The sequence below is a fragment of the Osmia lignaria genome, chromosome 5, assembly GCF_051020975.1.
Source record: "Osmia lignaria lignaria isolate PbOS001 chromosome 5, iyOsmLign1, whole genome shotgun sequence".
Taxonomy (NCBI): Eukaryota; Metazoa; Arthropoda; class Insecta; order Hymenoptera; family Megachilidae; genus Osmia; species Osmia lignaria.
The window spans coordinates 9,679,925-9,694,315 of record NC_135036.1 but is presented as its reverse complement, the minus strand read 5'-3'; the positions used below and the strand labels follow the sequence as shown (position 1 = coordinate 9,694,315).

At 40.5% G+C, this 14,391-nt stretch overlaps 2 protein-coding genes across 8 annotated transcripts in view; both read left to right on the top strand.

The window, feature by feature from the left end:
- The window catches only part of LOC117605055 (protein kinase C-binding protein NELL1), a 47,328-nt gene extending 40,296 nt beyond the window's left edge, over window positions 1-7,032 (top strand). For 5 of the 7 annotated variants that reach the window (XM_034325872.2, XM_034325873.2, XM_034325867.2 and 2 more), the window contains 2 exons: window positions 1,240-1,289; window positions 3,728-7,032. In XM_034325872.2, the coding sequence (XP_034181763.2) occupies window positions 1,240-1,289; window positions 3,728-4,550 (873 nt within the window). In that variant the 3' untranslated portion in view covers window positions 4,551-7,032. The remainder of the gene's footprint in view (window positions 1-1,239; window positions 1,290-3,727) is intronic. The other 2 variants (XM_034325868.2, XM_034325869.2) reach the window with 2 other exon arrangements.
- Window positions 4,580-14,389, top strand: LOC117605059 (uncharacterized). Its single transcript, XM_034325877.2, has 7 exons — window positions 4,580-9,410; window positions 12,566-12,755; window positions 12,830-12,990; window positions 13,345-13,482; window positions 13,547-13,754; window positions 13,835-13,979; window positions 14,073-14,389. The coding sequence occupies exons 2-7, from the start codon at window positions 12,665-12,667 to the stop codon at window positions 14,314-14,316; spliced, it is 987 nt and encodes a 328-aa protein (XP_034181768.2). The 5' UTR covers window positions 4,580-9,410; window positions 12,566-12,664; the 3' UTR covers window positions 14,317-14,389.
- The last annotated feature ends 2 nt before the right edge of the window (window positions 14,390-14,391 follow it).

Here is a 14,391-nt window from a genome sequence, read left to right as displayed (position 1 = left end):
TTCTTTAGATTATGTGTACTATTTTGTTTCATTGGCTGCCTTGCACGCGGCAGTGTTCATATTATTTATTAGTATTTCACGTATACTGTACGGAAAAAAAAGATTTTAAGCTCAGCACCGTATATATTTATATATACGTACTGTTTTGCATGTCTCTCCAATGATCAGAGTAATTACACTCTCTTCCGTAACGTAGAAACGAGAATCATTATTATTGTTATTATTATTTCTGTAGTGATTGATTTAACCAATCGTACAGTCTGTTCTTTTTTTTTCTTTTTTTTAATTTGACCCTCGCTCACTGTATGAACCAGGTGTTAAATAGCTTGGACGAAAACAATACAGCTTTCGCGACCAATTTGTTTTCGATGCATCTTGATCGACCGATGCGATTTATTGGTTTCTTGGACAGCATCGATGACTTTGAACCATCGTTAAAATAGAATTGTACAGTGTCGAGCATGGTAGACTTCCCTAGGGAGAAAGTCGATAGAGGAAGGCGGGTTCTCTTTCCACCATATTGCCATTTTTCCTAGAGAAGAAGCCTTCTTGGAGGGATTTCTTTTATTAATCAAAGGAACCAATACTTCGTACTGAAATTAACAAACGGGCTGATTGAACACTGCCGCGAAAAATGTAGACGATCGAACGTCAAAAAAAAAAAGAAAGAGAACGAAACTCTGATCAATTTCAATCGATCTCCACAAGAACTATGGCTCAATGTTGAAAATCTCTCACTGCTTCGGGTCGGCCCTGCATGGATCGTATTCTACATATACGCATTTGCCTCGTAACGAAAGCGGAAGCAACTTCATAGCGTGTAACATACCCTCGTTTTCGTCGATCCATTCGCTATTATTGAATAACATAAGTAAAAAGCTTTAAACAATCTGTTACATGAAAAAAGATTTCCGAGAAGTTACTTAAATCACGTCTAGGGATACCTAGAAGTATTTTACTAGATTTAAAAATTGATGAATCATTAATTTCTAATTTTGAACTGAAAGTATGATTAATAAAAATGATTTAAATGGATCGACCAGACGAAATGGGTCAATGTGCTACGCAAACACGAAAGAGCGAAACGAGTGCTGTACAAACATGCTGCGAAATTGTTTAACCCCATCACTACACACACACACACACACACCACATATATAATATATATACACATATTTACATTGACACATTGCTCGTGAACGACTAACCTGACTAGCCTAACGATGGGTATCCTTGCAGGTGCCGTACTGCGCCCAATTGGTGAGCAATAGCGCGTGTTGTGTGCATCGGTAATCACGTCACTTCTACCTCACCTATAATCTCTTCTACCCGCCTATTCTTCTTTTTTAATTAATGTCTCTCTTCTTACTGTTATTGTTTATTGTCCATGACTAAATCACGAGCTCGAGTGCTTTCGTTTTCCTTTTGCCTGCTTCGGGTGGCCTTAGCTCTTCGAAGCCACCCCATGAACGTAAGAATATGTGAACAGAGCCAGTGTTCGTAAGACATTCGGAGGATCTGCTATCTGCTTCTGGTATAGCAGGAGTTACGGTGGCGTAGGTGGAGCCATCGGCTTCTTCGAGTTACGGTGGCGTAGGTGGAGCCACTGGCTTCTCCGGAGTTACGGTGGCGTAGATGGAGCCACCTTCCACTCGTCTTCTAGTAGAGATAAACTTTGGGCTTCGTCCATAGATTCTTACGTCCATGAATCACCCTACTGGTGCTTGATTCTATCTCTTATTTTTCTTTTAGTTTTACTTTATTCTGTGTATCGTTGATTTAGATTCTACATAGTAGTGATCTGCGTGTAACCTGATACGTAGAGAAGTCTCTGGCGTTCGTTATTCGCCGCACGCTGGTCACCAGACTGTATTGACCCCGGTTTCCCAATTTGTGGGTCACGCGAGCACGTCGCATGTTTCATTGAAATCTAACAAAAACTGTTCTTGATCGACGTATCAACAATTATTCAATTGCATTTTAAATTTGAATAACACTGCTATTCGCTGCATTTTTGTATTATTATCAGTAATACAAAAATTACGCTTTCTTCCATCGACCGATAATCTGTTCATTTTTATTTCGAATGTAATTAAACGATTGTCGATCGTTCGATCAAGATACTTACGATCCTCCATCTTGGTACTTAATGGCTGACTGCACGTTTACAAAGATTCGCATGCACCGACTCACCTCACGCTCTTCTGGCTAAACGATTCAAGTAATTTCAAGCAACACGGGTCATTTGATTCGGGCACATTCGATGATGTACCGTCATTGATGATAAAATATGAAAGGAAAAAAAATATAAGGATTTGAAATTGGTATCGGTCGGGGCGCACGGCGCACGTGGTGACAGACGCACGCACACGCACACGAGCGAACACACAGATTGCATTTTGGTTCGTTTCTCTTTTATTTCGATCTTCTTTTTTATTTCAATTATGGTTTCGTTACACTTGAGCCTCTTTTGCACCCTCCTCTGATCTGCATTCGAGATTCGATAGAAGCACCAAGAGTCTCTTTCTCTCTGTCTATCGAATATTGTCCGTCAACGATTCTGGCATAAAGCATTGTAAAAAATATTAAAAGTTACATATTTATTCAGATACGAAGCTTAAGTCCATCAGATAACAATATAAAAAGTCTATTATATGCAGAATAAAATTATTTTATCTTTCAACTTAACATGAAATATTCATAAAATTAACATGTAATATGCATATATAAAATTTTATTTGATTATAATTGATAGTACTAGTCACCGCTGACATTCAACAGCAGTCAATGAGTTAACATAATATTATTTTGAAAATTTGTAGTGTAATGATTGAAATTCGATTATATTACCAGAATCGTGACGGAAAGTAGTGGAAACCCAGACACGTTGTATTCAGGTGTCAGATACATACTATGGAAATTCATTGTTTTGTCCCCCGAATGTCAGAGCATGATTGTCATGAGTCGATTTCTTGTAATTGTGATCGTAAAGCAATGCATTATCGATCGTCACGATGAAAAGAAAAAGGTATCGTACCGGACATGAAGAAAGGAAACGGGCGAACGACGGATTTTCACGTGGATATCCTGTCTCCACAACGGAACACACCGTGTGCTGTTTCAACGAAACAATGAATTACATACTATGTGGAGGATTACCTAAATTGACCCTTCCGCGACGCGAAAAGTCTTGGAGTCACGTTGCGATCCGATAAGGGTGACCTGTTTAATTTTCTCGTTCAAATTTACCGACATATCGGTCACTTTCAATCACTAGAATCGCTGTACGGCTGTGCACGTTCAAAGGTACAATTTCACGCAAAAATGGTGCATCCAATTTTTTCAAACGACACTTGTACACCTTTAGATACGGTGTTTCATATAGTTGCCAAATTTGTACACTTGTCTCTTTTCAAAATTGATAAAAAACACGTTAAATTCGATTAAATACTATTCCACTACGAACAGTAGAGGGTGTTTCGTATAATTGGGCACTGTATCAACGTTTCGCTTCTGGTCATCTCTTGCCCCCTCATGTACCGCACAATGCACCCCCCCAAAAAAATGATATGCACGCAATCGCAACGCCAAGACTTTTCGCTTCGAGAGAGGACGAGTGTCCCGTGAATACGGAAGAAGGCGAAAGAAAACAAAACGAACAACAAAAGCCGGTTGGTTCGTTGGTTCCGTCGTTGGCTAACCCAGTGTCCAACGAACCTCTCCGTAGGACGGGCAGCTATGCTGCAGCTACGATTACGGCTGCGCTGGCGATTTGGGCAGCAACGAGCAGCAACGTCCTCCAGTCGTTGTTCCTGAGCCTTACGTACGCGGCCTATCGAGCGCTGCGGGGTCACCGATGGCTGACGGTGCACCGGAAGCAGCTCTATCAGCGGTTACAACTACCAGCTCAGCTGGTGCAACGGTCACCAGCACCGCCTACCCCCTGTCATCCTCGTCTTCTTCCTCGTCCACCAACACCAGAAGCGGGTCCAACGTGGCCAGGAAAGCACAACGGAGCCTGCAAAAATCCCAGCAGCCAGTACAACGACAGAGGGACGACCTCCGTGTCGGAATGCAACTACAACAAGCTGTGCCTACAGACAGGTACCAGCTGCCCTCTGGAGCAGCGACGGCGTCGTCGTCGACGTACGAGCGCGTTGCACCCACGTCGACGTCGTCGCCGACGACGGGCAAAACTCCGGGCAAGTCTCAACCGCCTACGCTTACACCACGACGACAGCGCCCTAAAGCGGCGGGCAACCTCACCAACCATCGAGGCAACGCATCCTTCTCCTCTCCTCCCTCATCCTCATCCTCATCCTCCTCCTCCTCGGCGTCTTCGTCGCCACTTACCATGCTGGTGCCCTCTGGGGCGGACCCAGACTCGGAAGACACTGTCTCTGTCAGCAGCACCACCAGCAACAGCGACAAAGTGGTCGGGACCGACGGATACCGTCAGTCGTCGAACAATCGTCATCGGAGGAGCGACGACAACGACTCGATGGCGCGGGGCAGCGCTACCTGAGCCCGTTGCTTCCGTGGAGAGCTAGAAGAGATAGAAATTCTGCATTGGCAAGGCATTCCAGAGGGTGTAGCACGAAGACTGGCCCACGGGCCGGCGTAGTAGCCTGAGCGGACAGGCGTTGTTCTCTATGGTCACCCTTAGGGGGTGTCGCCTAGGGAGTCGAGTGCTGAGAAGAGAAACGCGAGCAGGACCGAAAAGAGGAGCCTACCGGTTGACGATCAACCCGTTTGTCGAATCGTCGCGCTTTTCGTCGTCCGTGGTCTGTGCTAACCGACTGAAGCAAGGACACGTGTGTATTTGAAATGATTTCGAGTCGGATTCTAACCTCTAGTCCGCCTACCGGATAGCCAGAGGGCTTCGAGGCTGGTGTTCAGCGAGATAGATCTACCGACTGGCCTCGTGTATCGTCGGTGAACGTAGCGGAGAGTTTAGGGTGTGCCAAATACGAGCCTGCCAACGCCGACCAACCGGGGACACCATCTTGCAGCCACTATAGACTTGATCGTTCCGACGAAGAACAACGTCGTTGACGATTGATCGTCGAACGAAACGTGTTTTGTCCGCGTGTGGTAATGGGTCAAGCATGAGTTAGTCGTAATCTTGAACGCCAGACTTCCGCTCGGCCAATAGAATAAATCGGAGAAACTGAGCCCAGACGCGCGTCCAAGCGTTCCAAGCTTTCGCGATCACTTCGCGTACTTTCCATCGTCGAACTAAAGGTAGCGCACAATATTTGGGCCTTATAAAATTATAAAATTTTTGCCGTGGTCCTTGCCGTCTTTAATCGGGGGGGAGGGGCAGTACCAGTGAAATCCGTAATCGTGAACGATAATGCCCCTGTTCCATGAATGGCGGACCACGCGAGAAACGATATAAATAGAGTAATTATCGTAAGGAATTGAATATCCCCAACATGAAGGACGAAAATCGTTATACATAGAGCTCCGTACTAAAAATATATATATATATAACTTATTATTATACACGCAAATATATATATGTATATTATATATGTATATATATATATGATGTATATTCGATACGGATCACGCGTGAAATATTGACGAGTCATTTATTCAGACGATCTTTATTATTATATTATATTAAAAAGAAAAGTATCGTTCTATCGTGGGTGATCATATCTCGCTAACAATATAGGTAAACGCGCGATAATAACGGGTGGCCGTAACACGGACACGCGGCATTGTAGCTCTGTGAAAGGAAAAAAATGATTAAACGTAATTAGTGTACGCTTTGGAAGTCGTAACGTTTAAGGATCGTTATTTTAGGATAACGCGGTTAAATTATTCTCGTGTGAGGATTTCGGGAGAATGAGAAAAGAGATATATGTATAGGCAGGATTAAGAATAGGGAAGTACCAAACGGTTGGTTCAGTTTCTCTGATTGAAAACGCTGACTGGTTTATGCTTGATCCAAATTTGTAATCGAATCATCGAACGTGCAACCTGTGCCTCCGAGGACAACGAGGCCTTTCACTGGCCCTCGGACTCTTCTTGCTTTCGATGAAAAAACGGACGTATTTATCGTTTCAATTTCGTTGGAACATTATTAAAGTTAACATTAATTTAATGACGTCAGAGTCGCGAGACAAGGCGATGAGATAAGTGGAAAATTATTTCATTTATTCAACGAATAATTTCGTTCAGTTGATGTCAGTGAAACGAATTGTTAAATAATCGCTAGCATGTCCGAACTTTCATCGGAGCAATTAAGTCTCCTGTTCAATTATTAGTTGTACACCGGACGATGAACGTGCCGGCTCGCTCGAACGATTCTTTATCTCGCTCAACCCAATGCGACCACTACGACTACATTCCTCCTTGATTAACAATAAGTAGGCACTAAAAATGAGAGAAACATATAAATATATATATATATATATATATATAAACAAATGAAACGGTGAAGCACACACGAGTGAATATACTTCTGAAAAAAAGAAAACTGAAACGTGGAAAAAGGGACATATATAATGTGCATTCGTAATCGTTTGTTCAATGTGCAATAATTAAACGGTAACGGCTTAATTTGTAAAGAAAACTCCTATTAGTCGCGTGGATACCAGTGCTGCTTCACATCCGATGGTGAATTTCATTTAACTTGAAGCAACAATGTTTCTCTTGAGTCTCGTGGCTGTTTTCTTTATCAATTAATTTTCGTCACACTTTACTTCAATTCTGGAAATAATTTCAACTTTAACTTTGACTTAATTTTGAGAATTAATCTCTGTCCTCGATGTTACTTTTCATTTTAATTGAACTTATCCCAAGTTTAGCCCCTTCATAGTTGCAACCAGCCACGCGACCCAAGTGTTCAGACATGGGTGCGAAGTGGCGATGATTCTATACACACGAATTGTAACTTTTCATCATATTGAGAATGGAATTTCACTCCAAGAATCTTCCCAAAGACAAAACTTTCGATCAGAATCTATATTCTTCGTGATGCGAGGCGTCGACAATGGATAAAAAAAAAAAAAAAAAGAACGTAGTTCCTCGAACAAAGAAAGAAGCAAAGAAGCTATAAGAAACCATTTGAGCACTCCGTAGGTGCATCACATATGTATTACACATATTTACATATACATGTTGTGTATAAAAAGGATATCGATGAAAAATGCGTGCATCGGCCTGAGCAAATCGTAAATTAATTAAGCCATTGATTAAGCCATTGATCGACAGATACGCTGTGTTGCTATGATTGTATATAGGAACGTGTAACGTGTTATATAGTGACAACCTAATTAACAGGGCGTACGTATTATACATACATACATACACATATTATACAAAACGAGACTATTCGCCGTGCGATTTTGATTACTTAACAAACGAATGAACAACATAAAACGACACTACCAACAACAACAACGTGTAACATGAATTTTATTGACGAACGACGTGTAAGGATGATGATGACGATGATAATGGCATGTTCGATTTGAGATTATGATCAACTCTTTTCTCCCTCTCTTTCGTTCTTCGTCGGACGAAGAGATCGGCGCGTCGTTCGTATAAACTAGCATACAATTTAACGATAAATAAAATAGAATCGTATTACCTATTGTATTATCGATATCGTGTTAAGCATTTACGACGACTAATCTCGAGGAAAGTCACGCGTTTGGCACAAAGAAAACGAGAAACGTCGGTGATTAGCGGACATACTAATTAAAAATGTACATTAGATGTAACACGCGTTGTCGCGTCTAGAACGAGGAGAGGAGAGGAGACAAGTAGAATGCCTTGGTGCCAGATTTTACGCCTAGCTTAAGATCTTTTTAGAGATTATTTATATTTGCAACGTAAAGCTGTGCGAAAATTGGCCTAGAAAAATGGCCTTCTATTTCCTAATTTGTCATAAATCTAGAACTCTTTGCTCAAGAAACTTTTATTCGTTGAATGATATCGCCCTGTAAAGTAGGATGACAGGAACCTATCTGGCCTAAGCGTTTATGCTTCATTTTGTAGCATTTTAAAGTGGTCTAATGTATTATTTTTCGAGTCACCAACAACTGATCTGGCAATGAGTCGTTTGCACGGCATCATCCATGCGTCGTTCGTCGTCCGATTAGACAAGATAGACAAGACAGGTCTCGTAATCAGGTAGGTAGGATAGGTAGGTCGATAGATAGGTAGAATACCTGAAAGCAGGGCGGCGATAGGCAGAGCCAATGTCGCGTATCAATAGCGGATCTAACTGTATAGTGTTCACTGGTTACTTCGTACTTTTTTGAATAAGACCGAACGAGAAGATCGTATAAAACCTAGCTTGGAGTGGCGAGAAGTTGACGGACCTACCGGGCTGGAAGGCAAACAGGAAGAACAAAATATTGAGAGGAGAAACTTGTATGAGGACTATAAAAACTGTAATTAAGGAAACACCGAGATCAACCCAGAAAGACTTCTTTTATAGTGTGTTACCTAATATTAATAACAGTTTTACCACGTTACTCCTGACTACCGCTAGTTAACGCCTAATTACTTATTTACCAAGGTAATTAACTAACAACGACTAAACTAGTAAGCGCTTTAAATTAAACGAGATTAACGAGGATCTAACTACAGCCAGCCTAGTCCCAGTTTAATCTGTGCTAACCGTAGACGTTACTACCGTTACTAACTACTGGCACTAATGTTACCGTCATCGTCACCGTTTCGTTCGTATTCGTCGTTAAACGCGATCGATGGTGATCCGTGACGGTTCTCTTAGCTTCGAGCAAAGATATCATCGATATTAGTTGACTAAAATCTCTAAGAAATTATTTTATTTTGGAATCTGGCATCGAAGTTTCGTTTGATCGGGCGATCATGGCACAGGGGCCAGGAGGAACGATCGCAGCACCATCGGTCGTCATACCAGACGAATCAAGCGAAGTGCTGCTAGTGTTTTTTGTCTTGATACACATGCTAGTGGCTGGCGCAAATATCGTCACTGCCGGGACTATCATTGTCATCTTCCTTCATTCGATCATTTCGATCAGGGTACAGGCGGCCGACACTCGTGCACGTCGAGTTTCTAATTGTTAACCACGCGCTGCTATCCGTTGTAAACTAATTATTAACTCTATCGTGGAGCGTTATTAATCCTCGCGGATACCACGTCGTATGGTCGTTTTCGTACACAATCGTCACGTAATCGTGGCTTTGAGGCTTCGAATCGACGAGACTGGCAAGTAGACGAACCGAATGCTTGCGTCTGCGCCGCCCTTCGCGTAGGTGTACCGCTACCTGGTGATGTGATGTCGGTTTAATTATTTTGGAAACAACGAGAAACGTGGAATCTCGCTCTTCCAGTGTATCTTATCACCCTTCGACTGCCGTACTTTAGAACCTTCGTCGCTATCTTGTCGAATTCATACGTGGTAAGGAAACTTTTTACGTACACTCTAACGAGGGGAACTACCCAAGTGTTACCTTCGTCGAGCTAATTGCGTCTATATCCCATTTTGGGGGCAGACGGCTAATTGTTTAAAAGATATGAACAATTAAAGTTAGTTACTCCTTACATTGTGAAGTTTCAAAAATTCAGCTGGAAATGGTTAGTTCCGTGGTTAAATGCATGACGTGCAATCTAAAGGTGCTGAGTTCAAATACTTGATTCCTGACATATTTCTCTTAATTGTTTCTTCTTGACTGCATATTACAGCTATAATCACTGCATTTATTAATAATTCATTATATACGCTGCATTTTTTATAGAATTTAAATTATGTTTTCCATTCAATACATACATTAACATTGTAACAGCATCGTATGCTTATTTGTCATTACACACAATTATTTCTTACAGTTTGAGTTTGATCTTATTTATATATCTTCATGTTATATACAAATTTGCTGTTGTAATAACGAATAAGCGCGTTTTTTATGATGCCGTGTCGATGTTAATGGATCGTAAATACAATTAAAATTCTATAAAAAGTGCAGCGTATGTAATTAATTCTTAATAAATGCAGCGACTATGGCACAGCTGTAAAAAATGCTCAAAAGAAAGAAACTGTTATTGAAAAAAAAAAAAGTTAAAAGTCAAGGATTTGAACCTTGGACCTCTAGTTTGCGAGTCATGTTCAACCGCAGGGCTAACCATTTCTATGTGTGAGTTTGTTACATTTCAGAATGTAAGAAGTAACTAACTTTAATTATTCATATCTTTTAAACAATTAACCATCTGCCCCCAAAATGTTTCATTAATAAGTGAACGTACCACTTGGGTAGTTCCCCTCGTAAGAGGCGAACTTACCTTAAGTTCCTTGTTAATTTTACACACTTTTGGCAACGATTCAGACTCTTCAAGGATCGAAAATTGTAATTTTTCGTCAAATTCCAAACACTTTACCGACTTCACGATATCATGTCACTAATATCGCGCTACTCCGCCATTTCCACCTATCTTGTCCTTCCTCCTTTCCTCCATTCTTCCTTAAAATCGCTGATACCGAGTCTCCTCGAGCAAACGACATGCTCTCTAATCGAATTTTATTTCTTTCTACCAAATCGCTCACGATTAATCCACGTAATCATGAGACTGTTGACCAGTATAACGATTCGAGAATCCAGAACGATTCACTGACTGAATGATTCCAGTTAACCCTTTATAGAGCACGGTTCCTATTCAGAACTTTTAACCCTAGCCGACTTTAACTTCATCTCGGATGAAGCAGACTTAAATTTCAATTATTTTACTTAACAGAAATTTTAACTTCAGCCTAATCTAGTTTTAGATCTTAAGTGAAATATTTGTCTGGTTTACTTTGATCCAGTTTAGCTTTCAATCCAACTAAAACTCGGCTCTCGACTTAACCCAGAACCGTCTGTTAAGTCTATAAAGGGTTAATCGATCGAATCGTTTTCAACTGGTCATGAAATTGTTTGTAACTGCGCGTAACGAATATTCGAAGCATTAAAAGTCGAGATCCGTGAACCACGGATTAGTATGATTCGGGATGCTATAACGAAAGCGTGTTTCGACTGTCGTCAGACGAATAAACGATGGTTATTAAATCTTCACCTTATTTGTCCTTATTCATATTATTCATAAAATTCAATGACTTAGACTTTCATCACGATTTCAACTGATTTAATTCGTTCCTTTATTCTTATAGAAAGAAAATTGATAAAAATTCCACGGCGACGTCCATCATGTTCCCATGCTTGTTGTGCGACGAATGTTTCTATGTACGTGTACAAGTTTAACTTGATAGCCTACGAATAGGGACGAATCCAGGTTCTCGAAACAAAATGATGGGGGAAAGTTATAAACGGTTCGATCAACATCGAATTACAAAAAAAAGCATAATTTTCATCTCTACGAAACGATTATTCATTTCTTTTTAAGTCGATAAATTTTATTCCACGTTTTCGACGTTTTAACGTTTCCCGCCTTTCCCCCACCACCGTCTTAGCTGGATCCGTGCTTGCCTACGAATTATTGTACGGTATCGTCGTGTTAAGAAACGTAAGGGAGTTGATTTTTTCTAGTCAGATACGATTATAAATAATTTTACGTTAAACAGCCGGGTAAAGTTTTTTTACATCGCTGTGACTATGTAAGATGTTTCTCCTTATTCTCTCTTTCTTTATAATTTTCGGCGGCCCGTCGTCAAGGGACGAGCGAAATTAATTAAATACGCGTCGTGAGCGATGACGACGATTATAAGATACGAATTTCGATTGATATATTAATTACGAATCGATCATTACTGTAATTCTTCTTATTATTATTATTCTTATTATTATTGCGTTGATTACGATTATGGTTATTATTGATTACTACCATCAACGATTATTAGTTACTATCACTACAGTCATATAATACCTTTGTAAATGAGAATCAAGACACTGACGGCTAGGGAAGAAACTTAATAAATTGAAATTCTATTAACCCAAACGCGTTCAATCATTCATACCGGTATCTCTTCCCGTTTATTTTTCTTTGAATAGAGAGATAATTGAAAATCTTCGTTTTTTTATCTTGAAAATTGAACTGTTACCCATGAGTTGAAAGAATATTTAATAATCTTCTTATCTTCGAATCTATGAAAATTTGAAACGAATCTATTATCATCCTCTCACTCGGCTGCTATCGGTCCAGGTTATCGACAATATTCTGACCTATTGTTCGGCTGCGAAAAGCCTCGGATTCGTAAATTCTATAAGGTCACGACATCCGTTCTTTTGTGGCTAGCATTTAGAATCTCGGGTGTTAAACTTTAAATATCCTTTCCCTCTTAAACTGACTGATACTTGTTCGAGCCTTCAGTTTATAGAGGTTCCGGTAACCATGTGTCTCGGTATGTCTCATGACATTCACACGCGAAATCAGCGTTCCTTATGATTTCAAAAAAAAAAAAAAAAAAAAGAACAACGAGCACTCCAGGCATGCGCCCAATATAGCACCTAAGTATCTTAGCCTTGCCGCGACAGTCGAATCATGCCTCGTCAAGCAAAATGTGTTGCAAAATTCGCTTATCAGTAACATAATCGGCCTCTAATGACTCAGTGATTTCGATGGTGGTAGGTCGTAGTTGGAAGCATTAGTCTGCTCGCATCGACCAATCCACATGGTACACCAGTGCTGGATCATGAAGATTGAAACATTATTTAACAGCTGATCACCATGTCCACCACGAAGAACCTAGCGTTTCTGAACAAGAAACAGGCGCAGGATTTCTTGAATTCGTTTGACATCGTCATGTCGGACTGCGATGGTGAGTTTCTATAGATTACAGTCGTAATTAACACTTGATTGCTTGACGATCGGCTGCTCTGGTTGTTGGAACAGGTGTCATTTGGTACCTACAGAAACCGATACCGGGCACCATTGACACCCTGAAGAAGCTGCAGGAACTGGGGAAGAGGCTGTACCTTGTGACCAACAATGGCACCAATAGCGTCGATAGATATTGTGAGACATTAAAGTTGAACCAACTGGAAGTGCAACCGGTGAGTCATTTGATTACTTTATTTAAATACAGGAGACCTATTGGGGCGAAAAGTAAGATAGAGAAGTTTATACTGACACACAATCTTCGATTCTTAGTTATGACTGTACCTGCCCCTGCTGACCTGACGTTCAGTCGTCGGTGCTGGGCGGGTTGCAGGTTTCAGGCGCTTTTTACTCGAATTTTTAAACGTTAATTATTGGAAAACAAAGCCGCAAACGCTATTTCGTTATTCTTGATTTTCGTCTTATTTTGATCCCTAGAATCACCCCTTAAAGTTTTGCCCGCCTATTGTCGAACATCCTGTATGTATTTTCTCTTGGATTTCTAATTTCTAATAGTACATTTTTTGCAGGAACAGGTAATAACTCCAGGCAAAGTCGTCTCCTGGTACCTGAAGAAGATTCATTTTACAGACGAGGCGTTTGTTATCGCTTCGACACCATTTCGACAAGCTTTAATCGACGCTGGTATTAAATTGTCTCCAGAAAATGTAAGGAAATGTAGATTTACTTTGTTAAATTATTTATATTTATGTATCTTCTTTGGGGCGTTAGATCGAGATTGACGAAGATGACGTGTTCGGGTTTCTAAAGCGTGTAGAAGATCAACCATCGATCAAAGCCGTTGTTGTTGATTTTTCTGTGGTCTTTAATTGGGCTAAAATAGCGTTCGCGATATCTTGCTTGAAAAGGAACGATGTTCTTTATCTTTGCGGGGCTCAGGACGAGTGGGTCACTTATGACATCGATAAAAAAATATTAGGTAATTTTAAAACTTGTTTTACAGTTTTTTATTGTACTATGGGTTAGGGTAGGTCCTATTCATGCTGTTTTCTCGTTCAGGCCCAGGTCCTTTAATCGAAATGATTACCAAACAAAGTGGTAAAACGCCCATCCAGTGTGCTAAACCCAGCGAAGTATTACAGAGCTATCTTTTCGATCTCTGCAATGTGAAGGATTCAAAGAGGTGCTTGTTCATCGGTGACACGTAAGTAAGGAGAGCCCCAGAGGCAGGAAATTATCGAGCGATTACTGGATATTACAAACAAAAATTTGTTTCTCTGGTTTCTCATAATTTCAGAATCAATTATGACATGAAATTTGGAAAGATGTGCGGATTTCAAAAGTTAATGGTTGGAACTGGCCTTGATAATATCAAGGACGCAGAATTGAACGAAGAAATCCGTCCGGATTTCTACGTTCCCAGTTTGGCGTTGTTGCATCCCATTATTGATTCACTGCAGGATGGCTTTGTGGATGAAAGAAATGGTTCCTGGCATCGGAACTCCAGTATGTTTAATGAAAATAATAAAAATCTGAGATGAGCGTAAGAATTTTTAAATATTAAATAAAAGTGTATAATATTCGTAATAAAAGACTACAAAATTAATGGTCTCGTT

What these genes read in the sequence shown, in the direction of transcription:
- LOC117605059 (XM_034325877.2), top strand. Translation starts at nt 12,665, where the DNA reads ATGTCCACCACGAAGAACCTAGCGTTTCTGAACAAGAAACAGGCGCAG. An exon ending in ACCAACTGGAAGTGCAACCG is followed by an intron (nt 12,991 to 13,344) that starts GTGAGTCATTTG and finishes CATTTTTTGCAG; the next exon opens with GAACAGGTAATAACTCCAGG. An exon ending in TGCTTGTTCATCGGTGACAC is followed by an intron (nt 13,980 to 14,072) that starts GTAAGTAAGGAG and finishes TCATAATTTCAG; the next exon opens with AATCAATTATGACATGAAAT.